Source organism: Corvus moneduloides, chromosome 13, assembly GCF_009650955.1.
Source record: "Corvus moneduloides isolate bCorMon1 chromosome 13, bCorMon1.pri, whole genome shotgun sequence".
Classification (NCBI taxonomy): Eukaryota; Metazoa; Chordata; class Aves; order Passeriformes; family Corvidae; genus Corvus; species Corvus moneduloides.
The window spans coordinates 3882357-3896399 of record NC_045488.1 but is presented as its reverse complement, the minus strand read 5'-3'; the positions used below and the strand labels follow the sequence as shown (position 1 = coordinate 3896399).

General features: G+C 40.4%; 2 protein-coding genes across 3 annotated transcripts in view; one reads left to right on the top strand and one right to left on the bottom strand.

The window, feature by feature from the left end:
• The window catches only part of EFL1 (elongation factor like GTPase 1), a 65157-nt gene extending 63106 nt beyond the window's left edge, over positions 1-2051 (bottom strand). For both annotated transcript variants that reach the window (XM_032122852.1, XM_032122853.1), the window contains exons 1-4: positions 2008-2051; positions 1464-1566; positions 731-798; positions 452-536 (exon numbers count right to left, since the gene is read on the bottom strand). In XM_032122852.1, the coding sequence (XP_031978743.1) occupies positions 452-536; positions 731-798; positions 1464-1554 (244 nt within the window). In that variant the 5' untranslated portion in view covers positions 1555-1566; positions 2008-2051. The remainder of the gene's footprint in view (positions 1-451; positions 537-730; positions 799-1463; positions 1567-2007) is intronic.
• Positions 2052-2101: 50 nt separating this feature from the next.
• On the top strand, positions 2102-13996 carry SAXO2 (stabilizer of axonemal microtubules 2). Its single transcript, XM_032122890.1, has 4 exons — positions 2102-2198; positions 7922-8101; positions 9308-9507; positions 10264-13996. The coding sequence occupies exons 1-4, from the start codon at positions 2158-2160 to the stop codon at positions 11232-11234; spliced, it is 1392 nt and encodes a 463-aa protein (XP_031978781.1). The 5' UTR covers positions 2102-2157; the 3' UTR covers positions 11235-13996.
• The last annotated feature ends 47 nt before the right edge of the window (positions 13997-14043 follow it).

Here is a 14043-nt window from a genome sequence, read left to right as displayed (position 1 = left end):
GTTATACTGCTTCAGCTATTATTTTTTAATGTCCTGACACTAACTACACTATAAAAACCCTTACAGCACAGTGTAACAGGCATCTCAACAAAGTAATAAGACTGTACTAGAACTTGGGGTTTTTTGAAAGAAGGCCTTGCCTTTAAGTGACAATAATTCAAGACTTAAGATCAAAATATACATATTTATATCTAAAATAAAAAGATGAAGCAACTACTCTCATGTTCTCCACTCACAGATATGATTGAAGATGCTCTTCCTGACCCTGAGATGGAACTCAATTACCCTGGCTGACTGTTACTTGCCTAAGTCTCTGCAGAATCATGGCCTAACACTGAGAAACATAAAAGTAAAAGTTGCACACAAAGATCACAACAGCAACAACGAAGAGACAGGGAAAATTAACAGAAATATATATTAAAATGTATACATGCCAGCATCAACAACCTACCTTTCACAAAGTGCAGTGAAATTGCACTCGATTTCATTGTTATTCCTCGGATCTGTTCATCCTCCCTACTGTCGAGATACCTCAGCTGAGTACAGAAACAAGAGAAGAGATGGTAAATCTGTAGAAATACCTTCACAATTTACTTATCAGCTGTCAGAGTATGACGGTGAGACAACAAGGTTTAGCAAGACTATAAATGGAACTTCCTTAATGATCAAGAATTTACAATCCCAGCATGTACACACCAGAAGTCTGTCAGAAGTGACACTGTAACTCTACCTTTCCTGCCAAGCGGCTGGAGATTATTCCATTGCTAGATATAAGGCAATCAGCTAGAGTAGTTTTGCCTGAAAAGAAAAATAAAATTCTTAGACTAAATGAATACAAAAGATGGCAGAATATGCAACATACATTATTCTAAGATATCAACACTAATAAAGGCTATAAAACACCACAAAAGTACAAATTAACTTAAAAAAAACCCCAAATCCAATTATTCAGCTTCACCTGTTGGTGCACACAAATTTATTTTTGAAGAGTGGATGCAAACTTACCTGTCATGACCAGAAAAGCAGTTGAAATAACAGTGTATCAGAACCTCAATATAACAAGCAAAATACGTGTTGTTAAAAAAGTGCTTATATTTCCACCTACATAAAAAATTTGTTCTATTAAGCAAACATAGAAAAATATCATTCTGCCTCTCAAACATATTAAATTCATGCCAACATTCACCACCGTAGAAGTAGAAAACATTCAATTTCAACTACTTTAAATTATTACAGTGTGACGCTCTTTTATGTAAAAGACAAGCTCCATCAGGCCAAGAAAAAGGTGCATAAGCAGATTTACTCTTCCGAATGAAGAGTAAATAAAGACAGTTTAAAGCTAAATCCACAAAAAAACCTACTGCTTTCGAACAGTAAGCACTCACCACCACTCAAAGCATCTCACCACCACTCAAACACACGCAAGTCTCCTCTCGAGGAGGAGACACCAACACCTGCCTTACCGTGATCCACGTGGGCCAAGATACAGATATTCCTGATGCCGGACGCCTTCTTCTGCAGGCCAACCATCTTTTCCACGCTCGCGAGCACCATGGCCGGCTAACTCTGCGAACAGAGCAAACTATTTTACTGAGGAGGCAGCCTGAGGAAACGCTTTGGTTTCTAACGACGCAGACTGCGCTGAGAGCCGCTCCCGGGGGAACCTCCCGCGACACGCGGAGCGCGTCACGAACCCTCGGCCCCCACCGGGACAGCGGAGAGCAGAAACCGCGGGCCGCGCCTGCGCTTCGGAACGCGGCTCAGGAGCGCGGGTGGGCGCAGCTCGGGCTGGGAGCGAATACGGAGCCCTCCGGAGCGGCACAAACCTCACGGTTCACCTCCGGCCCTGGTTCGCCTTCTCCTCCCGCCCCTGCGAGCGGGCACGGCCGCGCTGCCCCGCGGCCGCCCCAGGAGAGGCACAGCCCTGCCCGCTCGCCCGCCCGCGGGGTGAGGGCCGAGCCGGGCCAGCCGCGCTGCCCAGGCCCTGCCGGCGCGGGGCACACGCACCTGTGCCCGCTCCGCCGCCGCTGCCGGGAAGCCGCGCCCGCCCCGCCGCCGATCCCGCCCCGTGACGCCGGACGGAAGCCGGGCCGGGGCCGCGGATGCCGCGCGCGGAGCGTCCCTGGTTACCGGCCGGGGCGGCCGAGCGGGCCGGGCATGGGGCTGCCGCGCTGCCTCTGCGAGATCTGCTCCTGCGGGTGAGTGAGGGAGGCACCGAGCGAGCGCCCACCTCCCTCGGCACACTCGCCCGCGACACCGAGCTGGTGCCAGTACCGGCTGCGGCAGGGTAGGAAGGCTCTGCAGAGGGATCTGGGCAGGCTGGATCCGTGGGACGAGGCCGGTGGTAGGAGGTTCAACAAGGCCAAGGGCCGGGTGCTGCCCTTGGGTCACAACAACCCCACAGAGCGTCACAGGCTGCGGCAGAGGGCTGGAAAGTGCCCGTCGGGAAAGGGCCCGGGGTGCTGGTCAGCAGCAGCTGAACGCGAGCCAGCGTGTGCCAAGAGGGCCAGTGGCACCAGGCCTGTGGCAGGAACACCCTGTACTCAGCGCTGGTGAAGCCACACCTTGAATCCTGTGGCCAGTTTGGGCCTCTCATGACAGGAAGGACATTGAGGGGCTGGAGCGTGTCCAGAGAAGGGCAACAGAGCTGGGGAAGGGTCTGGAGCACAAGTGTTGCAAGGAGCAGCTGAGGGAACTGCAGGTGTTCAGCCTGGAGGAAAGGAGGCTCAGGGGTGACCTTATCACTCGCTGCAAGAGATCATAGCCAGCTGGGGCTCAGCCTCTTCTCCCAGACAACCAGTGACAGGACGAGAGGACACAGTCTCAAGCTGCACCAGAAGAGCTTTAGGTTGGACATTAGGAAGAATTTCTTCACAGAAAGGGTGATTGGGCATGGGAATGGGCTGCCCAGGGAGGTGATGCAGCCAGTGGCCCTTGGGGTGTTTAAGGAGAGACTGGACATGGCACTCAGTGCCATGGTCTGGTGGCGTTTGGTCACAGGTTGGACTCGATAATCTCAGAGGCCTTTTCCAAGCTCATTGATAATGTAAGCAGCACCCCGGGCCACTGGAGAGTAGGACCCAAGTAGGAGCACATTCTCAGTAAATGTAAAGTAGTACATTTACATTTAAATCAGGTAGGGGTAAAAGAAGGTCTTAAACAGACTAAAATTGAATAGAATGGAGACAGTCTTTGAAAGCCACCCAGACTAAATCAGAATCAAGCTTTTCCAGAAAGCAGAGCCGGCTCCCATTGAAGGACTGCACCAAAGGAACCTTCAGAAGAGTTCTGGCAACCTTGTCAGAAACCTGTGCAAGCACTGCAGCCTTTGAAAGAGATTTAGTGTATCTGCCCTTCTGCCATCACATCCAGTAGCACTCAACACTTTGCTTTACATTCCATGATCCCATAGAGAGACAAACAGTTCATCATTGTCCTATAGCCTCTTTGACCAGGGAGGCTGGCACAAGAGGGTACAGTAGGCAATTTTTGATGGAAAATTACTATTACAGGTCTATAAGCAATATTATCAATGCCATTGGTAAAAAAACCCAAAAAAATCATGTTTCCCAGAATAATAAGGGACTTAACCCTTTGAAAACTTACATATATATTCACAAGTTGAAGTCACAACTCTTGATATTTTCAATTTCTTCTCTGAAATTAAAAAAAAAAACCCACAAAAAAATCACAAAAATAATCATCCTACTACTCAAAGATTCAGTTAATAAAAAAAAAAATCTAACAACAACATACATGAATGGTCATTATAAGATCACAGAGGTGTGCTCAATATTTTTTGGAAGTATAGGACAAACCCTATGGTTGCAAAGTGCACCAAGACCCACAAGTTTCATCTCAAAGTCTGCAGAGCAGGCACCCTCTATCTGTTTCTGTGTGGGAAGTCTGTCTATCTGTTCATCAGCCACCTTTGTTTTCCATCTGTAGACAGAGATGTGAGGCAGGCACTGAATAAAGCTCCTCATGTTCTTTTTGGCCAAGCCTGTGGTAAATTTTGCCCCATAAATTTGTTTCAAAAGTCCTAGATTAATGAAGAGTTGGAGCTCATTGTTTTCATGATGAGATAACAAACCTGGCTTGGGCTCAAATAGAAAGATGGTGAGATAACACGATGAGACAGCACAAAATGAGGTTCAACTCAATCAAAAATTCTCCATCCAAACCCCAGTTTAATAATAATTGAATTAAACATGCATAAAGCTTGTGGTTTAAAATAAACCTCACTGAAGTTTTTACAGTCAATAAAATCTTAAGCCATTATTGGTTTAGGCAGAACATTGTGTTTGCTTCAGTGTATAGTGTTTCTGTTTTCAGGGGAAGGCTGCTTGGTCACTTGGCAGCGTTACCTGGACATTGGAATGCATACACAGCTTAGCAGAGACTTCAAAGCAACTATGAATATCTAATGTTTTGTAGACATTATCATTTAGCTGTTTGCAGGAAATTTTATGCAGGGATAATTACTGCTTAATTCTGAATAATAAAATAGAAGGAAACAATCTTCCCTATCTATTAAGAGAATTAAAAAAACACTGGAAAAACTTACAGGGGAGCAAAGCCAGTAAGACAGGACTTCATTCTGCTTTCTCAAATACAGGATGTTAAATCTGCCTTCCAAAGAAGAATAAAGCCTGTGTGGTAGATGAATTTTCTGCACTCAAGAATAGTATTTGTCTGCTGTAAAAGATAATCACAGCCTACAAAAGCATAGAAGTTGTTTTGAGACACAAAAATAAACTACTGCTTTAGCTTCCTCTCAATCTGTCAGCCTTCCCCCATTTGTTGTCCCTTTGTTGTCATTATCATAAAAATCTATATTCCTGAATAAATGTAAGTTAAAAAAAAGAAGATTTCCCTAAAATTTAGGTTACTTAAGCCATCATACTTGACCACATATAAATACAAACAAACCCTGTAAAAACTACCAGATCTCCTGTCAACAGTAGGAAAGGAGATGACTCTCAATGCAGTGTCCATCCATCATTTCTGTCTTCCAGACCATAGTGTATGCACTGGCAAAAAATAAATAAAAAATAAAAGCTTTGAGCTGTGTTTGTGGAGGGGTGGTAAGTTTTCTATTAGGATAAATATGAAACTTTTATCATTATTAGTCTAGTTCTCAGGGAGGAAAATGCTTTGGGATAAAATTTCAAGGGTCTTGCTAGCATTGTGTAAAAAAACAAATGTATGTATGCCAGGCCTTAAATAAGTTAAAGTCACCAGCATTCTACTAAAATAATCAGAACAAGAACATTTGGCACAAGAGAGCCAATGTACTGTCACTTTTATTTAGCTGAGATTCTATTCAGACCAAGACACAAGATAGTCTCCCACAAAGAGGGGAAGGAATAATAATCCATCAAAGCAAGTGCCAGTCAGTCATGGGAAAAGGGATATTCTCACCAAATTTATTTGAATTATCAGTAACTCTGGGGTTGAAATGAAGATAAATACAAGGAAGAAGTTAAAAATAATCAGTGTCTCAAGGAGTTCAGGTCAAACTCGAAGCAACATATTTCATTTATCAGAGCTGTAATCTGTCTTCTCTGATGATTCCAAGCATTGTGATGCCTTATATAATTAGTTTTATAAAATTTTTATCTAAGTAAAAAATTTTGGTTTAGCACTTGGAAAACATTCTAAATTCAACAACATCCTAAAGCAAATTTATCAATTAACCAAAACACCCCTAATCTCTTCTCCAAGTCAAATTCATAAGGTAATTTTTCGTTACCCTTCAGGCCAACTCAAAGTACTTTCACAACACAGAGTAGGATGTAGGAACTTCCTCAAAAATCTCATCCGATTCCAAGTAATTTTGTGCACAGTTAGAGTGTGTTCAGAATTATTTTATACACTAGAAATTAGTGGTTTGAAGGACATTTTTAGTTCAACGATAAATTCTAATAAAATTGCAACCACCTCTTTCCTTGAAGAGATAAGAGTAGATTGCTTTCACCTCTGTGTTGAATCTACCAAGAACTATAGGCTCACTCTGCAGTAATTATTTTTTTAGTATCCATTTCAGTTTGTAGCATGTCCATCCAGCAAATACGTGGGATATACTCACAACATTGCTTACAAAATATAAGAACGGTGACCCCAGAACACAGAAGGTGTTTTGTCTGGTGGTTGGTCTTCTGGACCAGCTTATGTCAAACTGAAGATTGTCAGAGTGAAGCTTTTACAGATGAATAATTGTTTCCAACTCCTTCGAATTGCATGCCAAAAGATATGTGAAGAACATTATAATTTGATAACCTGTATTTCAACCAGCTTTCATCCATTCAATGTCTTTTGTTTCTGCTTAGCTGTTACTTTTAGATGCTACATGACACAGCATATGCTGTTTGTACTTTCTGAAAAAAAAAAACATTACTAAGGTGAAAATGAATTTCATGACAAATGTAATGACAAGCAACCACTGCAGTGGGAAATAGCACACACTTACCTCCTTGTTTTCCTACCTTTCCTGTTCTTTCCCTCTTCTTCCTTTTTCCTTTCCCTGCTATGTTTTGAAAAGTTCTCTCAATTGTTAATTGACTTGATTGAAAAGGAGTAAACGAAGCTTCAAAAGGATGTGGATTCTTAGACAGGGCTACTTTATTTCTCATTTTTTGAACTACTGAGCTGGCAAACTCAGGCACCACAAACTAATACCAGCTTTAGGATCTCCAGTCTCCAAGAACTTCTTTCAGTGTTATTTTCATTTTCATTTTTTCATTTTCCCAGCAGGAGTCCTTTGTGTCTGTTTCTGTATTCTATTTCACCTTGCTTTAATTTATTGTTTTCCTTTTTGGTACTCAGTGCTAGCTAAAATTCTTTGCAAATCTTTGAAATATTCCTTGGATATCTAGCTTCCTGAGACTTGAATTTATTTGTACTCACTAAGAGCTGTACACTTTTGCCCTTCTTGGGTTTTAGATATCTTTCCTTTTCATGTACAGAATTTTACAATACTTGTTTACTTGAAAAATTATTTATTTTTTTTCCCCTTTGCATTGCAAGTTGTGAGCCGTAAGTAGGAGGAAGACCTGTCATTCTGTATTTCCTTGAGGTCAGCCAGAGATGTGCATTATGCAAATTAGAATGAATATAACAAGATTTTCAAAACAATAAGAACATCTAAATTTTAATGTCATGGATCATTTATGCAAAACAACAAGGTATAAATAATAAATTGTCATTATATACCTCCCAACACCTTTTTGCACAATGTTGTCATTGATAGAAGTATCAATGAGAAGCAGGTAGAATTGAAATAAAATCTGTAAGAAAAAGAGATGTCATTACTTCTAAATAAACATGTGTTTTGGATAGAGAATTTAGTCAGTCCTTGGAGAAAAAAAAAAAAAGCTTGACAAGTCATAAGTGGCCTGCAGAGCACTAGGAATGCACATGAGATTTCACACCACTAAAATTGTAATCAAAAAGTGTTAATCAGTAGTGGTGAAAATAGGTGAGAGTACAGAAATAAAAGGACAAGTGATAAGGTAAGACAGTAAAAAAGGGACCATGGGAGACAAGAAACGAAGCATAGTTCATTACTTTTACAGATAAAATGAGTAACATCAGGAAAGATTACAGACAAGAAGAAAGTGCATCTTGGTGGTAGCATCAATTGGAGAGTTGAAATCAACTCTATCCATGCTTTGTATTCTGCACCAAGGACTAAGTCCCAGCTGATACTGCCTTTATTACTCTGTTAGTATAATGTGCTCTGGGACCTGTGCCATCAGCACACTATTTTGTGGTTTTATCACTCAGAAAAGATTTTAAACAAAAACTACTGACATTGTTCAATCTTCCCCATTTGTTATTCACTCCCAGTAGACAGAGTATGGCTTTTCCTCTTTAATGAAACTATTCCAAATTCTCTGCTCTGATGTGTTTGACCCAGACGCCATCGCTGCTGCCATAAGCCCACGAAGATTTACGATGATTCCCTGCAGCCGTGCCACAAAACTGAGTATTTGGAGAAATACCCCGGCTATGGCAACGTCTGCCCTCCCGAGAGCTGTAAGCCAAAACCACAGTTCCCACAGGATCAGGGGAGAATGGACAGCATCTCAACATTCAAGTAAATATTTTCAAACAATGGTTTATAATTACTCTGTAAAGTTTCTCATTCTTTGTTTTTTTAAGTGGGGACTAAACATTGTATTGCAATCTTCTCAAAATGCAGTCATTGCATCCTTTACACATTTTGCATATTTAAAGTATAAATGTTGAGTATAGAAATAGAGTTACCACAAAAAGGTCCTAAAAAATAGCAAAGCATGGGTACCGCCAGATTTGCATTCTTTACAGCAGCCTGTAACCTGTGAAGAGAATCTAAAATTTTTGTCTTTGTTTTCAGCCTGTTAGGAAATGTAGGTCTTATGGAAAACCTGTCAAGCTTGAGAACTTTCTGTAATACATGTAGAATCTAAGACAGTGGGGAAATGAAATCTCAAGAAAAAGGAATAAGGGTATTTTTATTGATTTTTTTATTCAGATTATTAGTTTTAAGAAAATTATTCGTTTTAAGAAAGCAAATTGTAAAGGGGTTCAGAATATCTGTCCTGTCTGTGCACAGACTGATGCTAAGCTTACAGAATTAAAGAGCATCTTTCAAAGAATTAGAAAAAGATATCACCCATTCATTGCTAGTGATGTGACAGGGGCATCAACATTTACTTTTCCATTATTGTTGTTTTTCTTTTAAGCTATGAGGGCATCTGGTGAAACTTCTTTGTTTATCAAAAAAAAAAGAGACTTAAATAGAATGGCCAAGTGCCTTTCTATTGGTCACGTGCTTGTATGGACTATTTAAACACCCACACATGTAATATACACCCTTTTAATGTAATGTGCCCATACAAAAACAGTGAAATGCTGTTTCTGATTATATTCCATTCTCCACATGCAATCAGTAAATGCTACCACTTGTCCTAATTTCAGCTGTGCTCTGCTCCTGCTTTCTGACCATTTCTTTGCAGAATTATAGCAATTTTGTAAGTCTCCTTTCAGACACTTTAAATAATATTGTTAAAGTGTGAATGAGACTCGGAGTGTTAAAAACTTACTTCGCCATCTACCTTTGAATAAAGGCTCTATCATGCATCAGAGACCCTAGATTTATGTACCATAGTTTTCTCTCCTTTTTGCTGTCCCTCCAATATATGGTGTCTGATAATTTTTCAGAGTAAACATTTCGTTATTTTTCCATAGAGTGGAAAAATTAAAGTGACTTCATAAGGAAAAAATGAATTTTTTAACCAGTGTTTTCTTTTCCCCAATTCAGATCAGATTATTTACCATATGATGTGAAGACACCTTTTCGGCCACAAGCAGAATACAGACCAAAGTCAGGGAAGATTGACCTGGGAACCATATACCAGAGAGATTATAATCCTCATAAAGTAGGACCGGTGACATTAGCAAGGCCTCGAGAGAGGAAACACACTTCAGGAGCAAAAGTGGATACCATCCCAACCTACCAAGGTAAGAATGTATGCCACCTATAGGAAGAGAAATAACCAAGGTGAAGGGAATATTTGGAATTACCTGTATTAGAAACTGGATTTGTTCGTTTGGGACAGGGAGTAAAACATACTAGAAAGCAGGTGACAATACCCTAAAACATTTTGCATTCCAATTGTTGAGGGGAGACTTCTGGCTTCTAAACTAAAACCCCTCTCTGAGGTTTGCTTTGCTACAAGGGAATTCTAACATATACTCGGTTAGGCTATCTTAAGCAAAAGTGGATGGAAATTAAGGTGCAATGGATCTTTTGGGTAGTTTTAGTTCATGTGACTTATTTTTCCACAGAGTAGGTCAGAAGTGGGGTTTAGGTTTCTCCTTGTGTATGGTATAGCTTACATATACATCATCCTAGTAATGATCTGTCTCGACACAAATTATCCTATTACAATGGTCGGCACAAAGGTGCTAAATCTTTTAAGTAAAATGGAAGATACTGTATATAAAACTCGTATAGGGCTATTTTCTGTTTTGTTTCTGTTGAGAAAATAGTCAAAATAGGGCATCAGGTGCAGTTTTTTGGGGTCTGCTTTTATCACACACTATAATAGAAGACGATTTTGTCAGATCGCAAACATGCAGATAAAATTATCATTTTCACTTACATCCATTTTCTTTGTTTTGCAAGATTTATTACCAGAAGAATTTGTCTTCATTTTAAAGGAATGGTCTTAAGTAATAACATCTGCATGGTGGAATTTTGGTTGTGCCTTACAGATCACTATAGGTTATGGAAAAGCCAAAGAACGGAATCCTGTAAGGTGGAGCGTCCGTATGAGCCACCTTCGGAGAAGTTTGGAAATCCTTCTACATTTCAAGATGACTACATTCCTAGGCAACCCAATCCCCCCCAGAGCTGCAAACCTTGTGACACCAAGCTGCCAGAGGGGCCTTTCGATGGTAACACCATCCATCGCACCGCGTACGTTGTCCATGAGATGGAGCCCCTGTTTGTAAGGCCAAAAGAGGAGTACAAGCCAAGTGACCAACCCTTTGAAGATCTCACAACTCACCAGAGAGATTTTAAAGGGATACCTGGGGAACAAGCAAAAAGCTGCAAGCCTGAAAGTAGAAAACTTGGATCTGATCCTTTCAAAGGAACCACTGAATTCCAGGAACGCTATCAGCCATATTTGGTCACCACGCCCGAGTTCCACAAGCCAAGAGAGTACGTTCCACCCACAGACAAGATGGATCTCCACTCCTCGAACCGTCTTGATTACATTTCACACAAGGCTGCTCCTAGAGCTCCCATAAGACCAGCTCCTGGAAGAAGAACCACTGGCCCTTTTCAAGGGAAGACTACTACAAAAGAAGATTTTCAACCCTGGAGCGTCTGTCCGCGAGGGATTATTAAGAAAGAACCGCAAATTCAAAAACCCACAGGAAGATTTTCTAATTTAACTACCTTCAGATCCCATTACACACCACATCAGGCCAATCCACCTCAAAGTTTCAAACCTGCACATACTGTAGGTACTGCAGTTCCTTTTAAAGATGAAACTTTGTATCGCACTGAATATACTCCAAAGAAGCAGGAGGTCTGCCCAGGACTTCATCCAGATGCTCTGGGTTATGTCTATGTAAACACAGATTCTCAGGGTCACAAATTCTACCGCCAGGTGTCTCCAGAACGCTCTGGGTCAAATTGTAATCCTATTCCCAAGGAAGTAGCTGGTGTGTCATAATACTTACATGCAATATTTCAAGCACCTTGGTAAAATAATCGGAAACCAACTTGTTCATTTTTTCTTTAGGTAACACTGAAAGCAAATTAAATACTGCAAATTTCGAAAAAGTTTGAAGAAAACCAAAGCCAAACCAAAGTTTATTACAAGACTAATAAAGATTTGCCAAATGCTGAAGGAACACTACTCCCTACATGGCATCTGTGCTTTTTCTGATTGTGCATTCTGGTTTACTTGACTCCCCAGATTTCAGTACTCAAGCATATTTATCATATATTTAATTCCTTGAGATTTTCTGCAATCAAATTACTGTATTTGTGAAATAGCAAGTGCCTTTTGATGATAACATATTTTAAACAGTAAGCAAATAATGCTATTTATAATAATCTCAGTAATCAGTAATAATCTCAGTAATCTGTAAGATTTTTTTTCTTTATGTTTTATGCCCAAGTCACATGCCATGACACCTAGGCATTACTAAAAACCTGGTTTTAGCTTTAGTCATCACTACTTTAACTTCATTCAGATCTGAAGTGAGTATATAAAGGTCCCACTGTAATTTCTGGTAGCAGTTAAGTGGTAACCTTGCTCTTTTTCTGTACACATAGTTGAAACCACTCAACCACCAAAAGCAGGTCATTAGACTCTGTTTCCTAATTTCTGTGATCATGCTCTTTCAGCCTTACTTCCAAAGGAAGCAAAACTGATGCACTTTAGACACACTGACACACTAAGTGCATGTGTCCTCCCCCAGCTGAATCATTTTTAAACCCAGTGTGCAAATTCAGTCAAATCTCACAATGAGATTGCATAGTTTGTTGGGGATTTTTTTAGTTTCTAAGGTGGATGTTGGGGAAGCAGAGAGAATCAGGCTCAAAAAGTTAACGTCCACTGTAATTTGATCCTGCTATCTGATTTTTAAAGCTTAATAGCCAGTTATCACTGCCAGAGTTTACTGCTGAGGCAATCTGAAGGGGAAAAGGGCAGAAAACTACACAGGTGTAAGTAGAGATAACAGAAAAGGGACTAAACTCAGGTACAAAAAGAAATACCAGCTGAGATGCAGAAGTCTGTAGGCAGCCTGGCTTCAGTCTGTCTGCTCTTCAAAGAATTGCTTGTTCCAAGCACACAGAAACCAAAGTTTTTACAGAAATTTTTATATGAAATTGTTATGCTTCTGTATGAAATATTTAGTATTTTCTCTGTGTATCTTTATCTGATTTTGAGAAATCCAGATGAACCAGTTTCAGTTTTATTATGGTTCTGATTTATGCAAGTCACAATTAATACTTCTATAATTAACTGTATTGTCACGCTCTATGACACTACTCCAGTATGATTTTTTTCTCAGTATTACATATCTTGTACCCATTGGTGTCAAACAGTATTTGGGTTCTGCAGAATCACGTGGCTGTACTCCATAAACAAAGTCACTTATAAAAGGGCTAAGATCAATGATGGAAACATTTTTAAAGCAGGAACTTGGTCATATGAAAGCCAGAAATCTGAACTGAGCAAATCAGCTGTGCACAAAAGCATTGCATGAGAGGGATCCAGACATTATTAGAGTGTCAGTCACTTTTACACAACTTTTGTCTTTTTACTGTGTTTTTGTAGTATCACTTTGTTAATGAAATGGCAAATCAGTTTTACTTTTCTGTCTGAAAATTATTCACCTCCCTCAGCTTGTGAATAAACAAGGACGATGTAAATCTGTGAGATCCTAAAAGCAGGACTGGAAAAAGTCCAATTCATTCACCTTTCTGTACCACAGAAGAAAAAATACAAACACCCTTTCGAGTCATTCTCTGTCACACCACCACGGAGGAAACAAAGTCAAAACTTTGCACAGTCACACGTACCCAGGGCCATACCCTATACACAGTCCTGGTACCTCTGGAGCAGTTTACAGAAGCTCCCAATGTCTTTCAGCTCTCCTTTCTAGGGAGGGAGAAGTGCAATCTGAATCCATGAAGTTACATGTGCCTGCATGTTCTGCTCAAAATGGCTCTTCTGCTGGGTCTGTGAGGGAGCCGAGATGTTTTTTTTTACTTTTCACAGCTGTTTTTTCAGTTCTGAAGTCACTGCCCTCCCTTAAGTTATGGAAAGTCATTTGCTGCCACCTACCAGCAGCAAATGAGAGGAAGGGAAGTGGAGGGCACATTCAGATACATTTAACAGTTCCTCTGCAGATGTGTTTGAAGACTTTTTTAGGGTGGAGGGGCATATTCCCTTTCATTTCGTCCTTAATGTTTTCCCCTAAGTTTAATAGTGAAAGAGAGAAGCCTTTATTACTTCGCAATTGAAAAAGCCCCAACACACTGATTGTGCTTCCAGGAAAAGCATCAAATGATATTATAAACCTTCAGACACTATTCAGTACCTGACGTCAACCTTTTCATAAGCAACAAATTACTGAAATGCAGACCAAATGAAGAGACCGCTGGAAAATGAATATTTTTCCCAAATAACAGCTGTTAAAAAAGCATTTTATGATGTCATACTAAACCAAGATGTAAAAGCAGAAAAGCTATTTGTGGATTCAGTTGCTATTCTGAGAGTGCTTTCTGTGCACTCTGCCATCCAGCAGCAGGCTCCAGAGCACGGCTGTACAGAGCCTTTGCTTTTTTTTGAAGACTGCACAAAAGGAATGCAAAAGGAAAATTAAACCTTTGCCAATATTGCCATCTAGGATAACTCTGAAACACCACCATTCCATTGCTAGACATTTATTTTCTATTTAATAAAAAACTTTTAAGTCTTTTTATTGTTCATACTATTTCTTAGACTCTTCTTTCTAAAGGCTATT

What these genes read in the sequence shown, in the direction of transcription:
- SAXO2 (XM_032122890.1), top strand. Translation starts at nt 2,158, where the DNA reads ATGGGGCTGCCGCGCTGCCTCTGCGAGATCTGCTCCTGCGG. An exon ending in GACAGCATCTCAACATTCAA is followed by an intron (nt 8,102 to 9,307) that starts GTAAATATTTTC and finishes TCCCCAATTCAG; the next exon opens with ATCAGATTATTTACCATATG. An exon ending in TACCATCCCAACCTACCAAG is followed by an intron (nt 9,508 to 10,263) that starts GTAAGAATGTAT and finishes TGTGCCTTACAG; the next exon opens with ATCACTATAGGTTATGGAAA.